This window comes from Mastomys coucha, unplaced genomic scaffold, assembly GCF_008632895.1.
Source record: "Mastomys coucha isolate ucsf_1 unplaced genomic scaffold, UCSF_Mcou_1 pScaffold1, whole genome shotgun sequence".
Classification (NCBI taxonomy): domain Eukaryota; kingdom Metazoa; phylum Chordata; class Mammalia; order Rodentia; family Muridae; genus Mastomys; species Mastomys coucha.
Window position 1 is genome coordinate 69,041,192 of NW_022196891.1, and position 20,998 is coordinate 69,062,189.

Consider the following 20,998-nt stretch of genomic DNA (forward strand, 5'->3'; position numbering starts at 1 on the left):
GTATAGCTCTGGCTGTCCTGGAACTCACTCTGTAGAACAGGCTGGCCTCGAACTCAGAAATCCGCCTGTCTCTGTCTCCCAAGTGCTGGGATTAAAGGTGTGCGCTACCACTGCCTGGCCGGGAAGAAGTGTTAATGACAGTTGTCTAGGCCCTCAGTCACATCTGTGTTCCAGTGGCCACTTAGAAATTTTGTACATCTTTAATGTCCATTATAATACAGCTGCTATGCCAAGGCCTAAATTCCTGGGCCTTACCTTTATGAAGGTCATGTGAAACACGCCGACATGGGTCGACAGCGTGTGGGACTGTGTGGGACTTACTGCTGTCCTCAATCAGTGTGTTTTGAAAGTATTATGTCTGTGTGAGGATGATTGATTCAAAATCTTAAGTATTCAGCTAGAAGGGAATGCCCCCGGAGGCCCACACTAAAAGGAAGAACTTTTTCAAGAAATTATCAAAACGCTAGCTCAGTGGAAGAAAAGGCTGACACTGGAGCTCCACAGAGTCCCCCAGCCCAGTCTAGCAAGGCCTCACTTCCACAGTCACCTAGGCATGCCATGCCCACGGCCACGTCCTCTCCAATATCAGCCCCATCAAGCCAACCTGACAACAGCGGCGAAAGGGCAGAGGTGGGATACTCTGAGTCGGTTACAGCCTCATTACGTAGCCGTACCTTTTACCAGGAAAGCTAAGCAGTACAGTTATTAGCTGGACTGCTGTGTGCCCAGAGCTGACTTGTACTGCCGGAAAGGGATGGGAGAGATGATTGGCTAGCATCCTTTGCAACATTATCTAGGTGGAACAGGCTGCAGTGGAGCGTGTTTCCAGAAGGTCTGGGTTCCACATAACTTTCTTAAATGCTCCCAGACACTTGAAATTGGTATCCTCTCCCCCCCCCCCCCCCCCCCCCCCCCCCCAATTCTCACTGGAAACTACCGCTAAGAAGGCATCTCTTGAAGAGTGTCAACTTCTTCAAGGAGCTGTGTGCTCCATGCCAGAAACCTTGCTGAGAAAACCCACATGAAAGGCAGGAAAGAGATCCGGTACTCTCAGACCGTTATGCGAGCATGTCAGAGGCTCCCGGGATGAACTACATTCGTTTCTTGGGTTCTCTTTTGTTTTCTTTTTATCTTCCTTAAATAATATGATTGAAGGACTTGAAGGGAGAGAAGAAGCCTTTGTGTTGCTGTGACAACCGATTTTCAAAGACAAAAAGGAAAAGAAGATGGCTAGCATTTTCCTTGGAGGGAGGTGTGCCTTTGTGCAGGTTTTCTTCAACTCGAAGCTAACACTGGAGAAGGACTACAGGGTAGCGATTTACGTAAAGTGCTCGCTCTTCTAAATAGCACAGGTGTTTTCAGTCAGCCCACTTAGCTGACTCTGAGGGGTTTCTGCAGGGAGAAAGGCATCATACCTTTGGTTCAAAAAAGAAAAAAGAAAAAGAAAAAGAAAAAAAGAGGAAAGGAAAGAAAGAAGGGAAGAAAGGAAGAAAAAGAAAGAAAGAGAGAGAGAAAGTTAGTTGAGGTACTGTTTCTTTGTGAATGAAGGGCTTGTAGAGCCAAGAATTGCTATCAGATTTCTGAGAACCACCATCCTGAGAGGCCTCACTACACGCATGAGCAGCAGGAGAGAGAGAGAGTGGGATCTTCCGGTTTGGAAATGGGAGCACAGATCATGTGTTGTGGGGGCCTCCAAAAAGCACGCTTTCCGGATTCGTGTTGTTATTACAAAGCTATGTCAAGTAGGTCATCAGTACTTCCTTTGACTCCTGCCTCAGGGCATTTGAAAGTAACCTAGCATGCCTTCTGAGACCCTCACATATCTAGTACTCTGATAAAAAAGTAGACACAGAGACTACCTTTAAAGATTTTTTTTTTTTTTTTTTTTTTATCTAAGTGGAACTTCGGTGACAAAGAGCATTTTCCTAGATGAAAAAAAGAAAAAAACCATTACTTTAAAAAGACTATTACTAAAATTTCTAACTGGAGGGTCCACAGTACCTAAGACATAGGAATATGGATGTGGCCTGGATGCTCTGAGAAAAGAGAAGATACTGTTCATACAAAAGCAGAGCAGCGGCTAAGGCAACAGGCACATGCCTCTCATACCCGCGCTGGGAAGGCTGAGACAGGATGTTCTCGAGACTACAGAGCACATTCTAGGCCAGCCTAGCCTCAAAGAAAGAGCCCCTCTCAGCAACAATGACAAAAAGAAAGAGGGAAGGAAGGGAGGGATGGAGGAAAGAAGGAAGATAGAGAGAAGGAGAGGGAGAGGGAGAGAGAGAGAGAGGTCTGAGTCTATCAGGTGATGGATGGGAGCCTTTTCCCAGTTCGCAGTAGAGTCAGTCAGCTCCTTGAGACTCTTCGGATCTTCTGCAGATGACTGAAACACACAGATTCTTGGTGTAGAGTTCTTCCATTTTGCCTTTGTTTGGTGAAACAGATAGAAGGATCAATCCTCGCACAAGAACAGCGCAGAGAAGGGCAAGCAGTGCCATAGTGAATAGTAGCACCAAGTGGGTGAACGTTAAGTATAGGCACGTTGGGGCCTGCTATGCCAATGGGAAGACTTTCTGTTAATGGCAGCGATGATCAGCTTCCTAGCAGTTTACTGGAGAACTGAGACTGGCAAAAGCAGGTTACGTTCGTTGATCACATGATGGATTCCGAGCACTTTATGTAGTGTTATAATTGTGGTTCATCAGAGCAACTCCGCAGACTAAATATTTTTATGCTCACTTTACTGATGATGAAACAGGCCTCAGGGGGTGTGAAGGGGTCTCTGAGCTACACAGTTATTAATTAGTACACATGGTGCCAAATCCATCTGTCTGGCTTGTAATATCATCATTTAAAATGGTTTGCATTGCGAAGATAATGGTGGAAAAACATGTGTTCTAAGCTCAGAGGCATTGACCACACAAGATGCTGAAGTGTTGAGGAGAGGGCAGAATGAGACTGGGATGTTTAGAAAGGTGACACTGAGGAAGGAAGAGTGGCCTGAGCATCAGGCCCGAGCAGTGTGATGAACAGCTGAAGCATCATCAGGAAGGGGAGTAGGATGTGGAAGGGAGATGGTGAAGAGATGGGTTACCTTAGCTATCCTGGGCATCAGTCTGTGGCTGCTTTCCTAGTGGGACTCCCATCTCCAAAGTCTATCAGAAACCTTGAACTCTACAGTTCTCCCCTTCCCAACTGGGCCACTGATGTCTTCTGGAATGTTCTACATACTTGTTTCCTCAACGTGAAACCAGTGGGTCCTGTAAACTATCTACCATCCCTTCAGTCAATGGCTCTGTTAAATATTCACCAATATATCCATACATATCTTAAACCACAAAGGGGGAAAATTAGACTTGATAACACATCTTCCAAGATGGTGATGGCTGGATCACCTCTCATAGATGGCTGAAGCTGGTTGCTAATGTCACAGGAGATAAGGAACAGATTGATTTCACCTTCCTGAGATCCTGGAAAGAAAGACTCAGGCCTGGTGTTACCACACTGGAGCCTCAGCCTGTAGTGTTGAGTGTGAGTAGATGGTTAGCAGGGCTGCCAGCAGGAGACCCGTGAGGGGTAGGGGGAGGAAGGTGGATTTGGCAAGTCTCCATGAAAGCCAGTTGTCAGAGCCTTGAGTTTTGGTCTTTTTGTAAATCTCATATGAAATTCAGAAGAAATACTATCATTGGAAATGATATAAATGGTTGAGGTGTTTGTTCTTAAATTAGTGTTTGTTATAGACTTCCTCAAGATATATATATATTAGAAGAAGAAAGAGGAACTCAGAATAGGAAGCGCTATGATCATGATTTGCTGGACCAACACCTTAGCTTTGTGAATGAAGCTCAGGCTGTAGTCTCTGCTTCTTTGTACTACGAAGCTTTCTCTGTGTATCCCTGGTACTGACAGCAAGGAATCTGACCCAATTAGACTCTTCATGTGTGTACATGCATAGAGAGTTCTCAGCCACTATACACTCTTCAGAGTGTCATGCAGACACGCTGCGTTCCCCATTTTATGTTATATGAAACCAACTCTCTGCTTATCTCTATTGTTCATTCATTTGTTTGTTTTTAAGGCAGGGGTCTCACTCCATAGCCCTTGAACTTTCCGCCCTCCTATTTGAGCCTTCTGAGTGGCCGGACTGGAGGCATAAGCCACCAGACCTAGCTTTTCTCCTTTTTGAGTAAGACTATTGAAGTTGGTATTTGGCAGGGTTAAAACATGATTTACTTGAGGAAGAGAATCTGTCATTGCAGTGAGATGCCTTGTGACTAGCTATATGGAGGGCCTAGGAAGAAAGGAATTCTTTCAAGCCCAGAAGAATGCTTCTAGTATTCTAGTAGCTTTGGGGCTGGAACCCTTTTGCCAGATTTCTGTCTAGATTTTCATCAGTTCTCCGAACATCCAAATCATGCCTACAATTACTTTGCTCCCTTGTAAGCCACTTAGTTCTTCCTTTCAACTTCTGATGTATCCCTTAAAGGTTCAACAACCAGGAAGTTTATATTTATATATATTTAGACTTCTGGGTAGGATATTTTTAAACCCACATTCCTTTCACAATCAATTTTATAAAGTGTCCCTACACATTAGTGTTAATGCCTAATACTGAATTTATCTCTCTAGTAACACGAGAGCTTAGTGCCATTACTTAGAAACCTAGTGCTTCGAGTGGGCCTCACTGCCCTGTTCCAAATCCAAGAGTCTCTCTGACTCCAAGGAAGCCTACCTTTAGTATTTGGTCATGTTTTCTCATTGCTAGCTCTAGCCCTAGACTTTCTTCACGATGTTTCCTGGCTTATAAGATGGAAATCATAAGTATCCACCCTTTAGGATTGTTCTGATTAAATACATTACAAGATTTGCTATCAAAAGCATCTGACTGTAAGTGCTTACAAGTACCCCGTATTGTGTTAGTGAGCCATATATCTTGTTGAAACAAAGGCTGATTTTACAAAGTGGTGTTCTTGGTTCAAAAGGATTAAGCACAGTGGCTGAAGGAGAGAAAGCTACAAAATTTGGCTATGTGATTTCAAGCCTCAGTTAGCTTTGCTAATTTAGAATAGGGTAACAATTGCCAGGAAGTTTTTTTCTTTTGCATGTGTTTCTTTTGGTTCGGGTCTGGTGGGTTCCACATAGTTATTTGCATTGAGAAGCAATAATAGCACTATTGTGTTTATTTTTTAAGAAGGAAAGCAGATTTCTTTCCCCCCAGTTGTCTCATGGGAGTAGTTTGGGGCATGGGACAAGTGCACAGGACCATCATATCCCTTTTACCAAAAATAGACACATAATACATTAGAGATTTTAAAATGGAGGAGCAGGACAAGAGATTGGCTTAGGAGGGACACCAATAGGCTAATTTTAGACAAGGGAAAAGAAGCATTTTATTTAGAAACATCTTTATGAAATTAGAAATGGGAAAGGCAAGGCTGGTATGTAAAGTGAGAGTAAGAAAGTAAACATGGAAATCATAATGCTCTAAAGCCATCGCTAAAGCCACGTGAACAAGTGTCTCCCCAGGGAGACAGATACAGAAACAGAGACTCACTCCCTTCTTTTCTGGGTGGGGTGAGGCTCACACCCTTCACTTCTGGGTGGGTTCTTTTAAACCCACAGTGCATTTGCTATTGACCTTTGACCTTTTTTTTTTTTTTTTCAGAACCGAATTCATGGATACCATACATTGTTGTACCATTAGTGGTCATTATAATCATCTTCCTGGTTTCCATAGCAATGATAATGATGAAAAGACAAGGTAGGCTGTCTTACAAGAAGGGACTTCTTACTGGGCTCAACAGTGGTAGGTGGAATCGATTTTATGCAAGATCAGACTCTTGCATACAGACACTAAGATCTTGCATACTCTCACTCTAAGTACAGACTCAACGTTACTACTTTAGCTTTCTGGCTGGGAACCTTGTGAAAAATAATAAAATCCTCTTGAGATCTTGTCCAGTTCAGCGCAGTTCTAGTCTCTTGAGCCCATACACCAGGTTAAAGGATTCAGTAGAGGAAGGAGCCACAAATGTCCAGTGTAAGAGACATTGTGCCGATAACTCATCACTGAAGTTTGGCTTGTACAGAAGGCTAAAGGAATCAAAACAGGCGGCAGACCATATTGAGATTTACTAGAGAACAGGATTCAGAGGACTCTTCGATCCATCCAGGAAATGTGTCCCAGGGTAGGCTAAAAGCTGCAAGGCTGTGATTCTTAAGTTTAAGTGCTTGGTATTTCTTCCAAGTTGTCCTGTGATTCACTATCTCAGGGCCATGTGCCCCCTCAGCCTTAGGACTACCACTTGCCCATCTGGATCAGAGCATCCTGACTCAGATGTCCTGGTTGGACTTTCTTTAATGAGGGCCGAACATGATGCTCTTCCCTTCTCATGGCCAAGTGGATGTCTCATGTCCTTCTCAAGCAGATCGATGTCTCAACACACAGTCTTCTTAGAAAAGCCCTTGCCTCAGCACACTGATGTTGGTTTTGCTTATATAAGATGTTGATCACGGCACAGCTGCTTACCTCTATCTCATTTCCTCCACCCAAGAGTTCACCGAGACAGTGGGGGCGGGGTGTGGTATTCAGATAAAAGTTCTGTTGAGAGGTAAGGGTTTGGGAGTGGATCTACTTAGCCTTATAAGAAAACAGTGAGATTTGGGAGCTAAGAAAGCAGATGGAGTTTCCCCTCCGGGCCAGCTAGTAAAGCTAGGCTGTTTTTCCACACATTCTGCACGGTGTTCTGCTCAACACATGACTAAGCTCTAAGGGAGCAGTACTTCCCTCCCCCTCCCTCCAAAGCCCACTTCCACCCACCCTCAAAACACATATCCACCTTTTCCAGGCACCATTTATGCCTTGCTAACCTGTGCCAAAAATCTACATTCAGTTGCTGCACCCTCCACAAAATATTGCTCAAGGGATTCTGTTGGCAGTGTCTAGTGGTATCTGCTCCAAAATGCCTCCTGACTCTGAAGAGTTTTAGGTTCGTTCCCATCTCCAGGGGAATACACTAGTTAAGAGTGTGGGCACTGGGCAGAGCACAGTGAGACAAGTCTGTAGTAACAACTGCCTGCAAGTCTGGGGCAGGATGATCACCCCAGCCGATGGATTCTAGATCAGCCCTGAGCTACATTCCGAGACTCCATCCCCAAATAAACCAATGAAAACGTGGGACTTTGGCCTTAGACAACATTCAAATACAGTTTGCCACCAATGAGCTGTGTAACCAAGCAAACTTCTCACCATCTGCAGAGCAAGGATATTATCCCTTTTATGGTACTGCTGTGGTGATTGTCAAGCCAAACACACAGAAAGCACCATGCAGTGGTTTTCCTGCATGATGCATATGTATACACATACACCTATAAACAGATACCTCTCTTGATGTGAGCAGGTAAAAGTTTAAGTCTTAAGGCTAGCAGAGAACTATACTGGAAGATTCTAGAAACAGTTAGACAGCAGGTTTAAAGTACTTGAAGATACAGTCACAGAAGACAACTTTAATCCCATTATTCAGAAGGCAGAGGTAGGCAGATCTCTTTTGAGTTTGAGGCCAGCCTGATCTACAGAGTGAGTTCTAGAACAGGTGGGGTTACATAGAGAAACCATGTCTCAAAAAATAAAAATTAAAAAGAAAAAATATTCTCTGGTTTTACAGCTACAGTATAGCAAATGCTAATGCTACCTTGAAGGCTAACGTCTAGGCTCAAATCTTTTCCATAACATCCTAAGACTTGGATGACATGGAGCCAAGTTGAGCTGGCTCTTGGAAATCTGTTTCTGTACTGAAAAAGAGGAAGGCAGAAGAAAGGGAGGAAGGGAAGAGACAGAAGAAAGATAATCTAAATTATCTCAATTCAGTGGTCTTTTTGATCTTTCGGGACTGTCCTATCAATTTTGACCTGAGAGAGCTTGCAAGGTTGAAAGTCACTAAAACCTTGAGTACAGTCTCAATTTGTATCCCTGGCTGTACCTAAAGGGGGCTGGGCAAATAGATCTCACTTTGCAAGCTCCAGTGGATGTGAAATGAAAGTATATCTCATAGAAATACTTTGCACCCTCCTCTCCTCCTACTCCCAATTGCTCTGAGAACCTATGACCCCTACTCTCTAATTCTTCCTCTCTTTCTCTCTCTCTCTCTCTCTTCCTCTCTCTCTCTCTTTCTCTCTCTCTCTCTCTGTGTGTGTGTGTGTGTGTGTGTGCTAACTCTGACTCTCTGTATTTCTGTGTTTTTCTCTCTGTGCCTGCCTCTCTATGTGTCTCCATTTCTCTTCATCCTTTTATCTATCTCTGTCTCTCTCTTTCTATCTATGTCTCTTTCTGTCTTTCTATCTCTATCTCCTATCTGTGTGTCTGTCTCTTTCTGTATCTCTGTATGTCTCTGTCTGTCTGTTTCTCTCTCACACATACTACTTAATCATTTACCCACTCACTCACCAGTGAGATTAGAACCACTGAGCATGCTGTGCCCACAGAGGAAAATTACCCACTGACTTTGCTAGAATTCCTTGAATCTCCCCAGTGACCACCCATTGTTTCCTCACCGAGAACCATACCAGAGATGAGCACTTCCGTCACACTCACAGCCCAAGACTTGGCGTTTCTCTTCCAAACTTCTTCAAGTGTACTTCTTGGAGCTAGGCTCCCAGCTTTCGAAGAGGACAAATTAGTTAACATTAGTAACTTTACCCTAAAAACTATGGCTTCTTCTGGGCTGAGCTTCCACACTCAGCCTAGATCTCGCAGCAGTCCCCTGCCAGTCCTCCACAGGCCCAGGCTCATGCCTTTCCACATGTTGGCTAGTGCATGATACATGGAAGAGGAGCGGTTCAGTGTTAGAAAAAGTACACACAGCATGAAAAGCCAAGAACACCATTTGTGTAAAAAAACAGAAAAACCTATAAAATATAACCAATATCTAAAAGCGCACCATCCAGTATTTAATCAGATTACTATTAAGTGACGGTTTCTCGGTTTTGTTGTTCACACAGTTCAAGTACTCACTTGCCACTTCTGATGATTAGCCTATACAGAGCGACTATTGATGTCTTCACAGAAAACACTATATTACCCAAAGATGGATACAGGGAACTTTTTAATTGGTTAGCTCTGGGAATGAAATGGGATTGGATAATGAGGGAGAGGGAGTTGTAGATTATAGTCTTATGTGTTTTTATCCTACTTGAATTTTTATGATGAGTTTCTTTTTAACTTAAAAATGTTTAACAACTCATTAATGTACAGAGACCTTAGGTCCTGAGCTAATTTTCTAGATTGTGAGTGTAAATGTGGCAGTGTTAAGTTGTTTTCTAGATGCTTCTAAGTGGATCATCCCCCTATACCACCATCCTACACACACACAGAAATAGATAGAGCTGTGAGTGAAGCCAGCTGGAGAATAAAAGACAGGCTGTAAATAACAGGCTGTGACCTCAGGAAACCTAGGAACCTCTTTGGAGAACAAATAACACAAAGAACTAAAGATTAAAGCAACCAAATATCACAGCAAAGAAATGGCACCCAACACTGGGAGTCACGACATCTGTTCCAATCCTGGCACCTGGGAGGCCAAGACAAGGAGGATTTTGAGTTTGAAGGCAGCTTGGGCTATAGAATGAGGCCATGTTTTGGCAAGGAGTAGGATAGAAGAGAAGGAGAAGAAGGGAGAAGAGGAGGGAGGAGGAAGAGAAGAGGGGCCCAGGTGTTGAGAAAAAAAATGCTCAGCATGTATTGGACATTTGCTATCTGCTAGAGTAACTGGGGTGGGCACTTTGCAAGTGTCATCCTAGTTGATTTCTACAGTAATCCTATGAGAGAAGCATTTCAAATTCTATTTGCTAGGCAAAGATACAGATCTAGACAGATGAAGTAACCAATCTAATGCTGTGAATGGATGAGTAGAGGCTGGGAATTCGTGCCTCATTCCTATGGCAGTGCTGCGGGAGAAGACTATAGCCATGGAGAGAAAAGGCCAGACAAGAACTGAGCTGAAGACTAAAGGATGGTACCACTGTGTTTCTTTCTCTCCAGGTAAACCAAATCACTTCCAGCCACCAGTGGAAGAAAAAAGCCTTACTATTTATGCCCAAGTACAGAAATCAGGGGTAAGTTCTATGCTCTTCTTGGGGAGTGACAGTCATATTTTCCATAGGATTTCCGATAGGCTGCCTTGCCCACATCCATATGGTCCTGCAGGGATCTAGACTAGATGAACTTAGGAAAGTAGAAAAGTCAAGAACAAGAGCTCCCCCAGTGTCACTGGACCCCTATAATGTTTGAACTCATAGAAAGCACTGGGCAATCTGCTCACCTGCTTTTTTAGTAGTAATGAGATGTAAGCATATGACATTGGATGCTTTCCAGCCCTGGTATTCTAGGTTGAGAACTCCTAGGAGTTCGCAAACTTCCTTCTTGAAGGGTATAGGCTTGGGGAAGGAGACAGAAGCATGGCAAAGCTATTGTGCAGTGTACTGGCCTGATCCGAATAAAGGCATCGGCAGAGTACAGTCAAGACCAGAAAGGGAATATCTTGATAATTCTAGTCAGAGAGGGTTCAAATGAAAAACGACAACATGTTGAATGAGGAAGAGGGAAAAAGCTGAGGGAACGTGACCACTGAACTAAGCAGGGAGTGATGCGAAAACGTGGGACATGATGGAGTCAGGGAACAGATATGTCAGCTTCGAGAGATGAGGAGTTTACCTTGTTAACCCTGTTAGACCCTGTTGTTTTCTAGACATAGCTAATTCTAGGGGCTGAGGAGTTTAGCCTACAGTCTGTCCATTTATGATGTGGTGGGAGCATATTCTTGAGTAAAAGTTATGAAAGTAAAGATAATTATATAATAATATAATAAGTAAATTTCTAAGGACCAGCAGACAGTCCTTTCTACTGCCTGTTCATGGTCTGCTGGGTTTATCACCTTACCATGGGCACATATTGAGAACAAACAGCCATTTAAAACTATGAAAGACCCAACAGTAGTCTCTCGCCGAATTGTACACCTAGCTGAGTGTGTCTTTTAGAATCAGCTTCTCAATTATTGTAAAACAAACTAACAAACAAACAAAAAAGGTAGGATTGCATCAAACCTACTGACCTACTGACCTACTTGAGAAGAAATTATCTTTCAGCTTGAGTCTTCTACCCATAAGACACCACCCACATGGCCATTTCCCCCAGAACACCTCTGTACCACAGCCGCCCATCTCCTTCCTCCCCAGAGATAACCACAATCCTTCCTTCTAGAAAGATGAAGTATATTTTTCTTTTCTTGACCACTATAAGAATAGAATCCATTAGTATTTTTTCTTGCATCTAGTTACAAAATTCATGCACGTTTTTGAACTCTCATTGGTTTATCAACTATCAATGTGTATAAATGTGCTGTTTTAGAATGTGTTTATCCAGTTAAGTATTAATGGCAATGTGAGTAATTTCCAGTTTGAGGTCATTATGAAAATTACAGTTATGGAATTCATATGAACATATCTACATTTATGATGGGCACATGTCTAGAAGTAAATTTGCTGAATGATGAGAGTATTTGGATTCCCCAATTAACTGGTTAAAACCAAATTGTTTTTTCAGAGTGGAAGTCAATTTACTTTTCCAATAAATGAGTTTTAATAGTTTACATGCTAGCCAAAAATTGTTACTATCAGCCTTTTATCCATGCCGATAGGGAAGTCTCATTATGGCTTTTTTTCCCTGATAAGTAACAACTTCTTATATGTTTATTGCCATATTAAAATCACCCGACTTTCAAATCTCTTACCTATTTACCTTTGTATAAACCAAAAGACCATTGAGAAGTGGGCCCTTTAGAGGTTAGATCCATATCATGTGTGGCTTGCCTGAGTAACTTCTCAGCAAGATGTACTGATAAAGAATACTTCTTAATGTCAGGGTAGAACAAGTTAGAACCTCATCCTTTACAATTATCAGTTCTTATAACCTGTTGGAAGAGCTCCTCTCAGTCCTGGGGAATAAAAATACTCTTCCAGCATCCTCTTCCACATTTATTTGTTATATACCCAAGAAATATTTTTGAGTTTTGTATAGGAAGGGCTGTTTTCTTTTTTTTCTCACATGGGTATATTCTATTGGTTATTTGCTGTACATATTGTCCCCGAACTGCCATGCCATGTTCTTTTCAATTTGAGGTCCCATGTATGTGTGCTTCTATTTGATGTTCTGTATTCTGCCCCATCATCCACTGGCTGAACTGCTTTGATTAGAGATAAATTGTGATATCTGATAAAATGAGTCTTCCCATTTGGTCTTCTTCTTCAAGCATTCTTGACCAATTTTGGTACTTTGCATTTGATAGATAGTTCAAAATCAATCTGTTAAACTCATCTCACCAAACCTTACTAGTGTGTTAATTAGCACCAAACAGACCAATGAGGGAGAGTAAACATCTTCATTGTTTTGAATCTTTCCTATCCTTTAAGTCTTACTTAGTTTCTCTATGTGATGTTTTATAGTTTTCCAGATAATACCTTTCTAATTTGTCGATTGGCATTTTATATTTTAAAACATTATCAACATTACCTTTTCCAAAAATTTTAGTTCTTAGTTAATTGCTATCAGCATATCAAAAAACCTAACTTTTGTATATAGACTTTGTATTTGTAACACTGCTGAATTGATTTGTAAGTTCTCATATTTGTTTGTTGATGATTTGGGTTTTCTCCAATGCCATTGCATTATCTCCAGAGAATTAGCTTTTCTTTTCCAAACCACAGAACTCCATCTGCTTTCCTTTGCCCTGTTTCACTGGCTGAGATTTTCCACATGGTGGTGACCAGAACCAGTGACAGACAGTCTCAGAAGGTTCTAGACTTGAAAGGAGAGCTTTTAACATACCATCATTAAGTATACATTTTGCTGAAGTTTTTCTAGTAAGCTCTTTTCCACATTAAAAATATTGTCAGGACCTAGAGATTACTCAAGGGTTAAGAGAGCATACTGCTTGTTTTAGAGGACCTGGGTTCAGTTCTCAGTTTGGCACTTACCTCCACTTGTAACACCCAGCTCCAGGGGAAGCAATGGCCTGTTCTAGCCTCTGCAGGCACTTGCTCTCCTGTGCATGTACCTCTTCATAGTCAGTCTGAGTACACCCCTCCCCACACACACCATACACATGCACACATATATACTTAAAAATAAGATAAATCAAAAAACATATTGGCAGGCTAAGCGCAGCCTGTAATCCTAGCACTTGGGAGGTGACAGCAAGATTATGGCAAATTCAAGGCTAGCCTGGACTATGGAAAAAGTTTCAGACCAATATAGGCTACCTACCTGTCTCAAAAATTAATGAAAAAAGAGAGAATATTGTCTGGGGCTAGAGATATAACTCAGTGATAAAGTACTGAGCATTCATGAAGACCTGGCTTCAATTCTAGTGCTGGAAAAGAGAGAGAGAGAGAGAGAGAGAGAAAGAGAGAGAGAGAGAGAGAGAGAGAGAGAGAGAGAGAGAGAGAGAGAGAGAGAGAGAGAGAGAGAGAGAGAGAGAGAGAGAGAGAGAGAGAAACTGTTATCTATCCCTGGTTTGCTAGACCAAAAAAAGCATGCATCACAAGCTCCTGTTCTATTTTACCAACATTCTTCTTGCATCTGTTGCTCTAACCTGGTCATTTTCCTCTCATTTATCTGACAGTGTAGGAACCAAACATATTTTGAACTCTGGAGTAGAACAAATTTAGTTTGGTCCTTTAAAAAAACAGGGATTTTATTACCCTGTTGTTATATTAACAGCTTTTTTCCTCTCCCCAGTTAGTTTCTGGGTGAAACTGGCCTGTCATTCTCCTTCCCCACAATAACCTCGTGAGATCTGATATCACAATTATGCTAACCTTACAAATGGTCGAGGCTTGAATTCTTTCCATCCGGCTGCCCGAGCAAATCATTACAAACTGGGTGCTTCAAACAACCAGAATGCTGTTTACATCGGTTCCGGAGACCACAGATCCAGAAGGAAACTGCCATCTTGGCAGGACCACAGCCTTCTGAGAGCCTGACTCCTTTACCTCAGTGTGTTCTGATGGTGCCAGGCAACCTCAGCTTCGGTTGGCTTGTGGCCGTACCACAATTTCTGCCTCCATCTCCACGTAACTTTCCTGTCTGTGCCTCTGCCTTCTGCTTTCCAGATCTTAGGACATCACACACTGGGTGCAGGGTCCACTCTGATCCAGTGACCTCACCTTGAAGTTCTAGCCTTATCTGCACCAGAGGAGGTCTTACTCCCACACAGTGGCACACCCTCACTATGGTGGTACATATCTTTTGGGGGCTGAAAGTCAACTCACCAATGGATGCATTTTTTTCTCTGTAATTCTCTGGAATGTTTGGCTAGGATTTATCATATTTCTCACTTTATATATTTGGCAGAACTTATTGGTGAGAGTCTCTGAGGTTGGAGTTTCTTTGATAAAGGATTTTTTAAATTATATTTTTATTATTCCACTTTATTCTCTGTTGCATTAGTAATTAAATAACTATTTTCTCTATTTTTAGTGGATACCCCAGAGATTATAAAATACATCCTTGACTTAACACGCATTTGTTCCTATTATTATCTTCCAGTACAACATTTTAACTACACTACAATTTTGCATTTTGATTTATACTATTTTATTGTTTTTAATTTATATGTATGTTAAATATATAAAACATTATTATTATTTTATATATCAATATGTACAGACTCACATCCTTACAATTTCTTTCATTTATGCTTATCATGCTTGTATTATATTGTTATAAAGATGATAACAGAATTATTCAAAAATTAGCATTTTTCTTTTCATCATAATTGCTGTATAATATCTGTATAGAAAACATAATAACAGCCAGGTTTCATGGTGCATGGTTTTAGTCCCAGAAGCCTGGGGCAGAAGGATCTCTATGAGTTTGAGGCTAGCTTGGTCTACATATTGAGTTCTAGTCTAGCCAAGGCTACACAGTGAGACCTTGTCTCAAAAAAGCAAAACCAGAACATAACAACATAGAAAACTAAACAACTGTTGTGTATCTGATAGGAACCACTCTAGAGCTTATCATGGCTCCTCCCTGTACAGTTACCTCAAGTATTTCCATTCACAAAGAATATGCAGAAATAAGTTATTTACCTGATGTTGCTCCAACTCCTGGAGATGTGAAAGTCAGCGACCCCAAGTGAAAATAGGAGAAACAAACATCTGCTCAAATTGCTAAAATTCTGTTTAAAGTAACTCCTTATTCCTAGATAAAAATCCTAAAGGGGAATTCAGCAACGTAGCTCCAGTATAACTCTGGGTGGTTTTTATAACACTCTTCTTTGTCAACTTTCCCAATTGAATGCAGAAAGTGAGTTATTTACTAAAGCCATTTATTCCCACATCTAGGTCTGGTCATGCTAAAATTCTCCCAACCAGGAAGAGAAGAAAGGGTTGCATCAGTGCATAAAAGTTGATTAATAAACTGTTTTTATGTGCTCCTTGCCCATCGCATCCCTAGTCAGAAATTCTTCATTAAATTAAATTTTTCTGTAAACTCTAGTATCTAAAAAAATGTATGCCAATTTTGCTAAACTTTTTTTGAAGCACTAACAAAAGATGAAGTTGCCTTTTGAGGTTGTAAGCCCTGAGAGATAACTCAGGGAGTGACTACAGTGAACTCCGGGGAACTTTGGGAGGATTCTCACTAGGGAGGAGGTCAGAGCAAGTGGCTCAGGAGCCTTTGAACTTGGAGCCATTGAATTTGAACTGCTTTTTCGTGGAGCAAATTGGACTGGACCCAGCTTTTTGCTCAACTAATCTGCTTTCTTTGCTTCTTTTGTAGCCTCAAGAGAAGAAACTTCATGATGCCCTGGCAGATCAGGACCCCTGCACGACCATTTATGTGGCTGCAACAGAGCCTGCCCCAGAGTCTGTCCAGGTGACATATCTCTCTGCCTTTTCTCACTGAATGTCTGATAAGAGACAGAGAAGAAAGGTTTATTTTTATTTTATTTTAGTTTATTTTTGAGCAGGGATGAAATGAAACAGATTGGTGAGTGGTGGACTAGGAAAGTGGCCTAGATCACACAGGGAGCAAGGAGCAATTGCAGCCAGGGTTAGTGAGGACTTACACAAAACCCTTCATTCTGACTCACAAGCTGTGGGTTCCTATCTACTGCCTAGTATCTTTCTGAGAGTCATCCAAGGCCACATCTAAAAGACCTGGTGTATGTATTAAAAACAATGAATGGGTACCACTTCCCTCATCCACATCTGGATCTGATAAAAACTCAATAATCTAGACCTTTCTTGACTTCTCCAAACTATAACCCAGGACTGACCATAAGTTGGAGTAAGGGAAATGGAGAGGGAGAAAGGAATTGTTGAAGAACTCAGTGATGGTTTTTGCTAGTTGTCAGCATGACTGGATTAAGAGGTGCCTGAGAAGTTGGCAAAGTACACTGTTGGGTGTGTCTCTGAGTGGAAATCCAGGGGCAGTAGATGGGGAGGGTTCTGACATGATTGACAGGTTTCTGATCTACAATGGCCTCAGAATGCCATCATAGTGTTAAAAGGTGGAAAAGCCAGGTGGTGGGACCTCATTGGAGGAAAAAGCCCACCCATAGTGTGTCTTTGAAACAGGATAGATGTTGCTCTGGCTTCTTTTGGTATCCTGCTTTGATCTTTCCTAGCTGCCTTGATGTGTTTGCTTGCCTTTTTTTCTTTGACTCTCCTTGCCCTGTGGGAAGTCTATTAACTATTTCTGGATTACTATGACCAAAGTATGTAAGAGAACAACTTTAAGGGAGATTTGTTTTTGGCTTACGGTTTCAGAGGACTCAGCGGATCACGGTGGGGATCACACGGCATAGCATGGCATGACAGAGGTCCTGATTTAAGGGAGTTTCTTCCAGAGGAGGAGAGGGAGTGGAGGGGAGAGAAGAAGAAGGGTGGGAGGAGAGGAGGGGAGGGCAATGCCAGTCTTCAGATAACCAGGGACAAATCTCCCATTTCTCTGATGGCACACTTATGCTTGGAAGAGAGATAGAACCACATTTGTAGACAGGCACTTGGAGACCCGAGTGCTGGCTCTAGTCAGTGTCCAGACAATGGAAGACTATAAGCATGATGCTACGCTGCATAGACTCAAAGCCTTTTCTTTCGCTAGGGAGTGCCATTTTGTTTCCTGCCTGTGAAACTCCTCTCTATTCCTTCACCCATGAACTTCTTCTTTGCCCACAGGAACCAAACCCTACCACAGTTTATGCCAGTGTGACACTACCAGAGAGCTGACCCATAGGCCCAGTAAAAGGACTTTTTGAAGGAGAAAAGAAAAAACAAAATCCACACTGAACTGGGTCCCAGGTCCCAAGTTCTCTGTGACAGAAACTGCACATCTGTACCCTTCTCCAATCACTGCCCTGGTGATGGATCTGTACAGGCTTGCCTGTGAAGTAGATAAGGAAGGGAGGCTTCCTGGGCATGTAGCCTGCTCTGCGGCTGGCACAGACACGAAGCAGAGATCCCTCGATACAGCATTCCATCTTTGCTGTAGCAGATAATGCGAGTTTAGGAATCTCACTCTTTGCTGGGCTGGATAACAGAACCCAGAAACAACAACAACAGCAACAACAGCAACAACAGCAACAACAACAACAACAACAACAACAACCACCCAAGACTTAGGCTGAGCACAAGGTACAAAGCCATTTTGGCTCTCTGTACTTTAGTCTGGAAGCTGATACCGATCACCTCAAGACCAAGGGCTCTGTGCCTCAGTTTCTCTCTTACATAAAGCATAAAGAATGAAGTCTTTGTTGTCGGAGATCATTCTATAAAAGAACGGAGATTTTATTTGCAAAACTCAAGCTAGCAATTCAATAGACTTGAAGATGATTTTGGAGCTTCTTAATCTTCAAACAACAGAATGGAACCCATCTAAGATTCTTCAGTGCACAGGTCTCAGCAAGCATTCTGTTTAAGTCAGAGCAACAATGTTTGGTAATGCTGTTGTAAAGTTGCCTGGGATACTCAGAGGAACTTGTCCCAGGGAGGTGTTTTTCACTTCTTCAAAGGACTTTTCAATTTAAGTTCTTTGTTTACTCCCTTGAGCAAAACTCTGGATCCTCAAGATCCCCTCTCCATTGGTTCTGAGGCCATTTTATAACCTACGCCTCCTGTGGAACTGCATGTCTACCATCCACTTCCTATCTCACTGCATACCTCTGTGTAGTAGTAAATTTAACTTCAAGTAGAAAATTAAATTATTTTGGTGGAACAGTTCCAAATGACTAGATGTTCAGTCTCTTGGCTAACAGGACGTAGGTAGAGTCTATGTAAAGACCTATTTTCTGCATGTTGTCTGCCCTCAGAGAGGCCATCTTTCAACTTGTTGTCATTCTTATACATCTTTGGCAAATATTTTTAAAAAATAACCATTGTGGAGATGGGGAGAGATCTAAATGGATAATAGTACTTGCTTTGCAAACATGAAGATCCGGGTTCAAACTCCTAGTGTCCATGTAAAAAGATGGGTGTGGCTGAGTGTGCCTGTAAAAAAACAGACAGGTCTATCCAGCCTGGCATTAATGTCAAGTCCCCTGAGAGTGACAGAGGAAGACACTCCCTCCACACATACATTACAAATAAAACCCCTAAAATATCAATGCATAACAAAGAACACCAACTGCCCAGCTCAAAACTCTTATGCCCCATTACCCTGTACCTTTCTGTATTTAGATAATTTACAGTGTAAGTCCTGTTGCTCCATGTATCCTCTTTTGTGTTACTAACTTATGTCAAAGCATTTCCAATTATAATCAACAAAAGCTAACTTTGGATTTTTTATATAAGAAAGAAACTTATTAGCTGGGTGGTGGTGGCACATGCCTTTAATTCCAGCACTTGAGAGGCAGAGGCAGGTGGATTTCTGAGTTTGAGGCCAGCCTGATCTACAGAGTGAGTTCCAGGACAGCCAGGGCTATACAGAGAAACCCTGTCATGAAAACCAAAAAAAAAAAAAGGTAAAAAAAGAGAAACTTATTGAAAATATGTCATTTGATTCAAATAACTACTAGGATATTCTGAAAAACCTTCTTTGTTAGGGTTTTCTAGAGTAACAGAACTTACGGAATGAATATGAATATATATTGGATATGATAAATTCCTCATATATACGAGAATATATATATATGTATATATATATATATATATGGATTTATTAGAATAATTTACAGGCTGCAGTCAAGCTAATCCAGCAATAGCTGGCTGTAACCAGAAACTTCAAGAATCTAGTAGTTTCTCAGTGCACAAGGTAGGATGTCTCAGCTGGTCTTCAGTGGGTGTTGGAATCCCGAAGAAGTAGGCTCTAATGTCGGTGAAGCAATTGGTACATTAGCAAGGCGAGGGCAACCAGGCCAAGAGCAAAAGCTTCCTTCTTCCCTGTCCTTATATAGGCTTTCAGCAGAAGGTGTGGACCAGATTAAAGTTGTATCTTCCTTCCTCAAGATCCATATCAAAGGCATGTGTCTCTCCATCTTAAATCTGGATCAAAGGTGTGTGTCTTCCTACCTTGAAGGTCCAGACTAGAAGTGGATTCATCCAAGCAAAAAATAAACTCTCACAGGTGTTCTCCATTTCTGGATTGTAGTTCATTCCAGATATGGTCAATTTGACAGCTAAGAATAGCCATTACTCACCTTCTTGAAAGTAAGGAGAATAAAGGAAGAATAGACTGAGGCTAGGACCATAGCTAAAACTGCAGAGCTACCCTAGGGACTACAATGTTGGATGCCCACTGTTTTGTGACCATTGTCTACAGCACTAGGCATAGACTCCATCCCTACCAACTGCTTCTTCTGTGCTTAGTGACATGATAATAGTAGTTGTCATTTTTGCATTGTCCACCACCAAAATAACTGCTCCACCTTCATCTTTTCATCTCTAGCTTCTAATTCAATGTTTTATGCTTCAGAATGGCCAGCCCTAGCTCATATATCCACATCTCACATCTCCAGGGGGAGGTTACAAATTTGCTATCTGGAAGGTTCTACTTTTGTAGTGGCTGATAAACTCTACTTTTTATAAATTAAAATGTTCCCCAAACAGAAGCAAGACTCAGGTGCCAGGTAGACCAAAAAATATTCACTACATGCCCTTGGATAATTTTAAACCAAAGAATTTTTGTTGTTGTTGTTGTTTTGAGACAGGGTTTCTCTGTGTAGCCTTGGTTGTCCTGGAACTCACTCTGTAGACCAGGCTGGCCTCAAACTCAGAAATCCACCTGCCCCTGCCTCCCAAGTGCTGGGATTAAAGGTGTGCACCACCACTTCCCGGCTCCAAAGAATTTTATTAATTCTTTGAAAATATCATATATGTACAACATCTTTTGACCTTACCCACCTCAACTGCCTTCCTACATGTCCTCTAGGAATCCACCCACCCCTTTATCTCTGACTCAATGCCTTCTTTTTTATTATTACTATCATTAGTAGCCTTCTGAGTCCAATTACCATGTGAGAATGGGTATGGGGCCATCCACTAGGGCAAAGGTATTCTACCAGTGGCCACATGCTCTAAAGAAAGTTAACTCCTCCCTCAGCAGCTATCAACTGTAGACAACTCATCAGCTAAGGATGGGGCTTCAAGAGGTCACTCTCTCCGTGACAGAATTTTGCCTGGCTTGATCCTATGGAGCTCTAATGCAGACAAGCATGTCTATGGTGTGTGCATCAACTATAACATGCGTGGAAGATCAGTTGTCTAGTCTTAAATCCATACAGTTACTTAGAACAGCCATGTATAGAGCCTGGAGTTACAAGCTCTCATCTATTTACTGCACTTAAGGTGGCTTTACAAGACCAGCTCCTAACACTTGGATTTTTCCTGTGGCTGAATTTTACCTGATGGAGATACAGAAGTCAAAGAAAAGGAGATTCTATCCCCAAACTTTCCTGAAAGGCTCCAGACCTCACTGATGATGGGAACTTTGTCTTAGAGGCATTCT

General features: G+C 41.9%; 1 protein-coding gene across 4 annotated transcripts in view; it reads left to right on the top strand.

The window, feature by feature from the left end:
* The window catches only part of Slamf1 (signaling lymphocytic activation molecule family member 1), a 35,355-nt gene extending 16,529 nt beyond the window's left edge, over nucleotides 1–18,826 (top strand). For 3 of the 4 annotated variants that reach the window (XM_031389686.1, XM_031389696.1, XM_031389706.1), the window contains exons 4-7: nucleotides 5,666–5,761; nucleotides 10,037–10,110; nucleotides 15,836–15,931; nucleotides 17,236–18,826. In XM_031389686.1, the coding sequence (XP_031245546.1) occupies nucleotides 5,666–5,761; nucleotides 10,037–10,110; nucleotides 15,836–15,931; nucleotides 17,236–17,286 (317 nt within the window). In that variant the 3' untranslated portion in view covers nucleotides 17,287–18,826. The remainder of the gene's footprint in view (nucleotides 1–5,665; nucleotides 5,762–10,036; nucleotides 10,111–15,835; nucleotides 15,932–17,235) is intronic. The other variant, XM_031389716.1, reaches the window with a different exon arrangement.
* The last annotated feature ends 2,172 nt before the right edge of the window (nucleotides 18,827–20,998 follow it).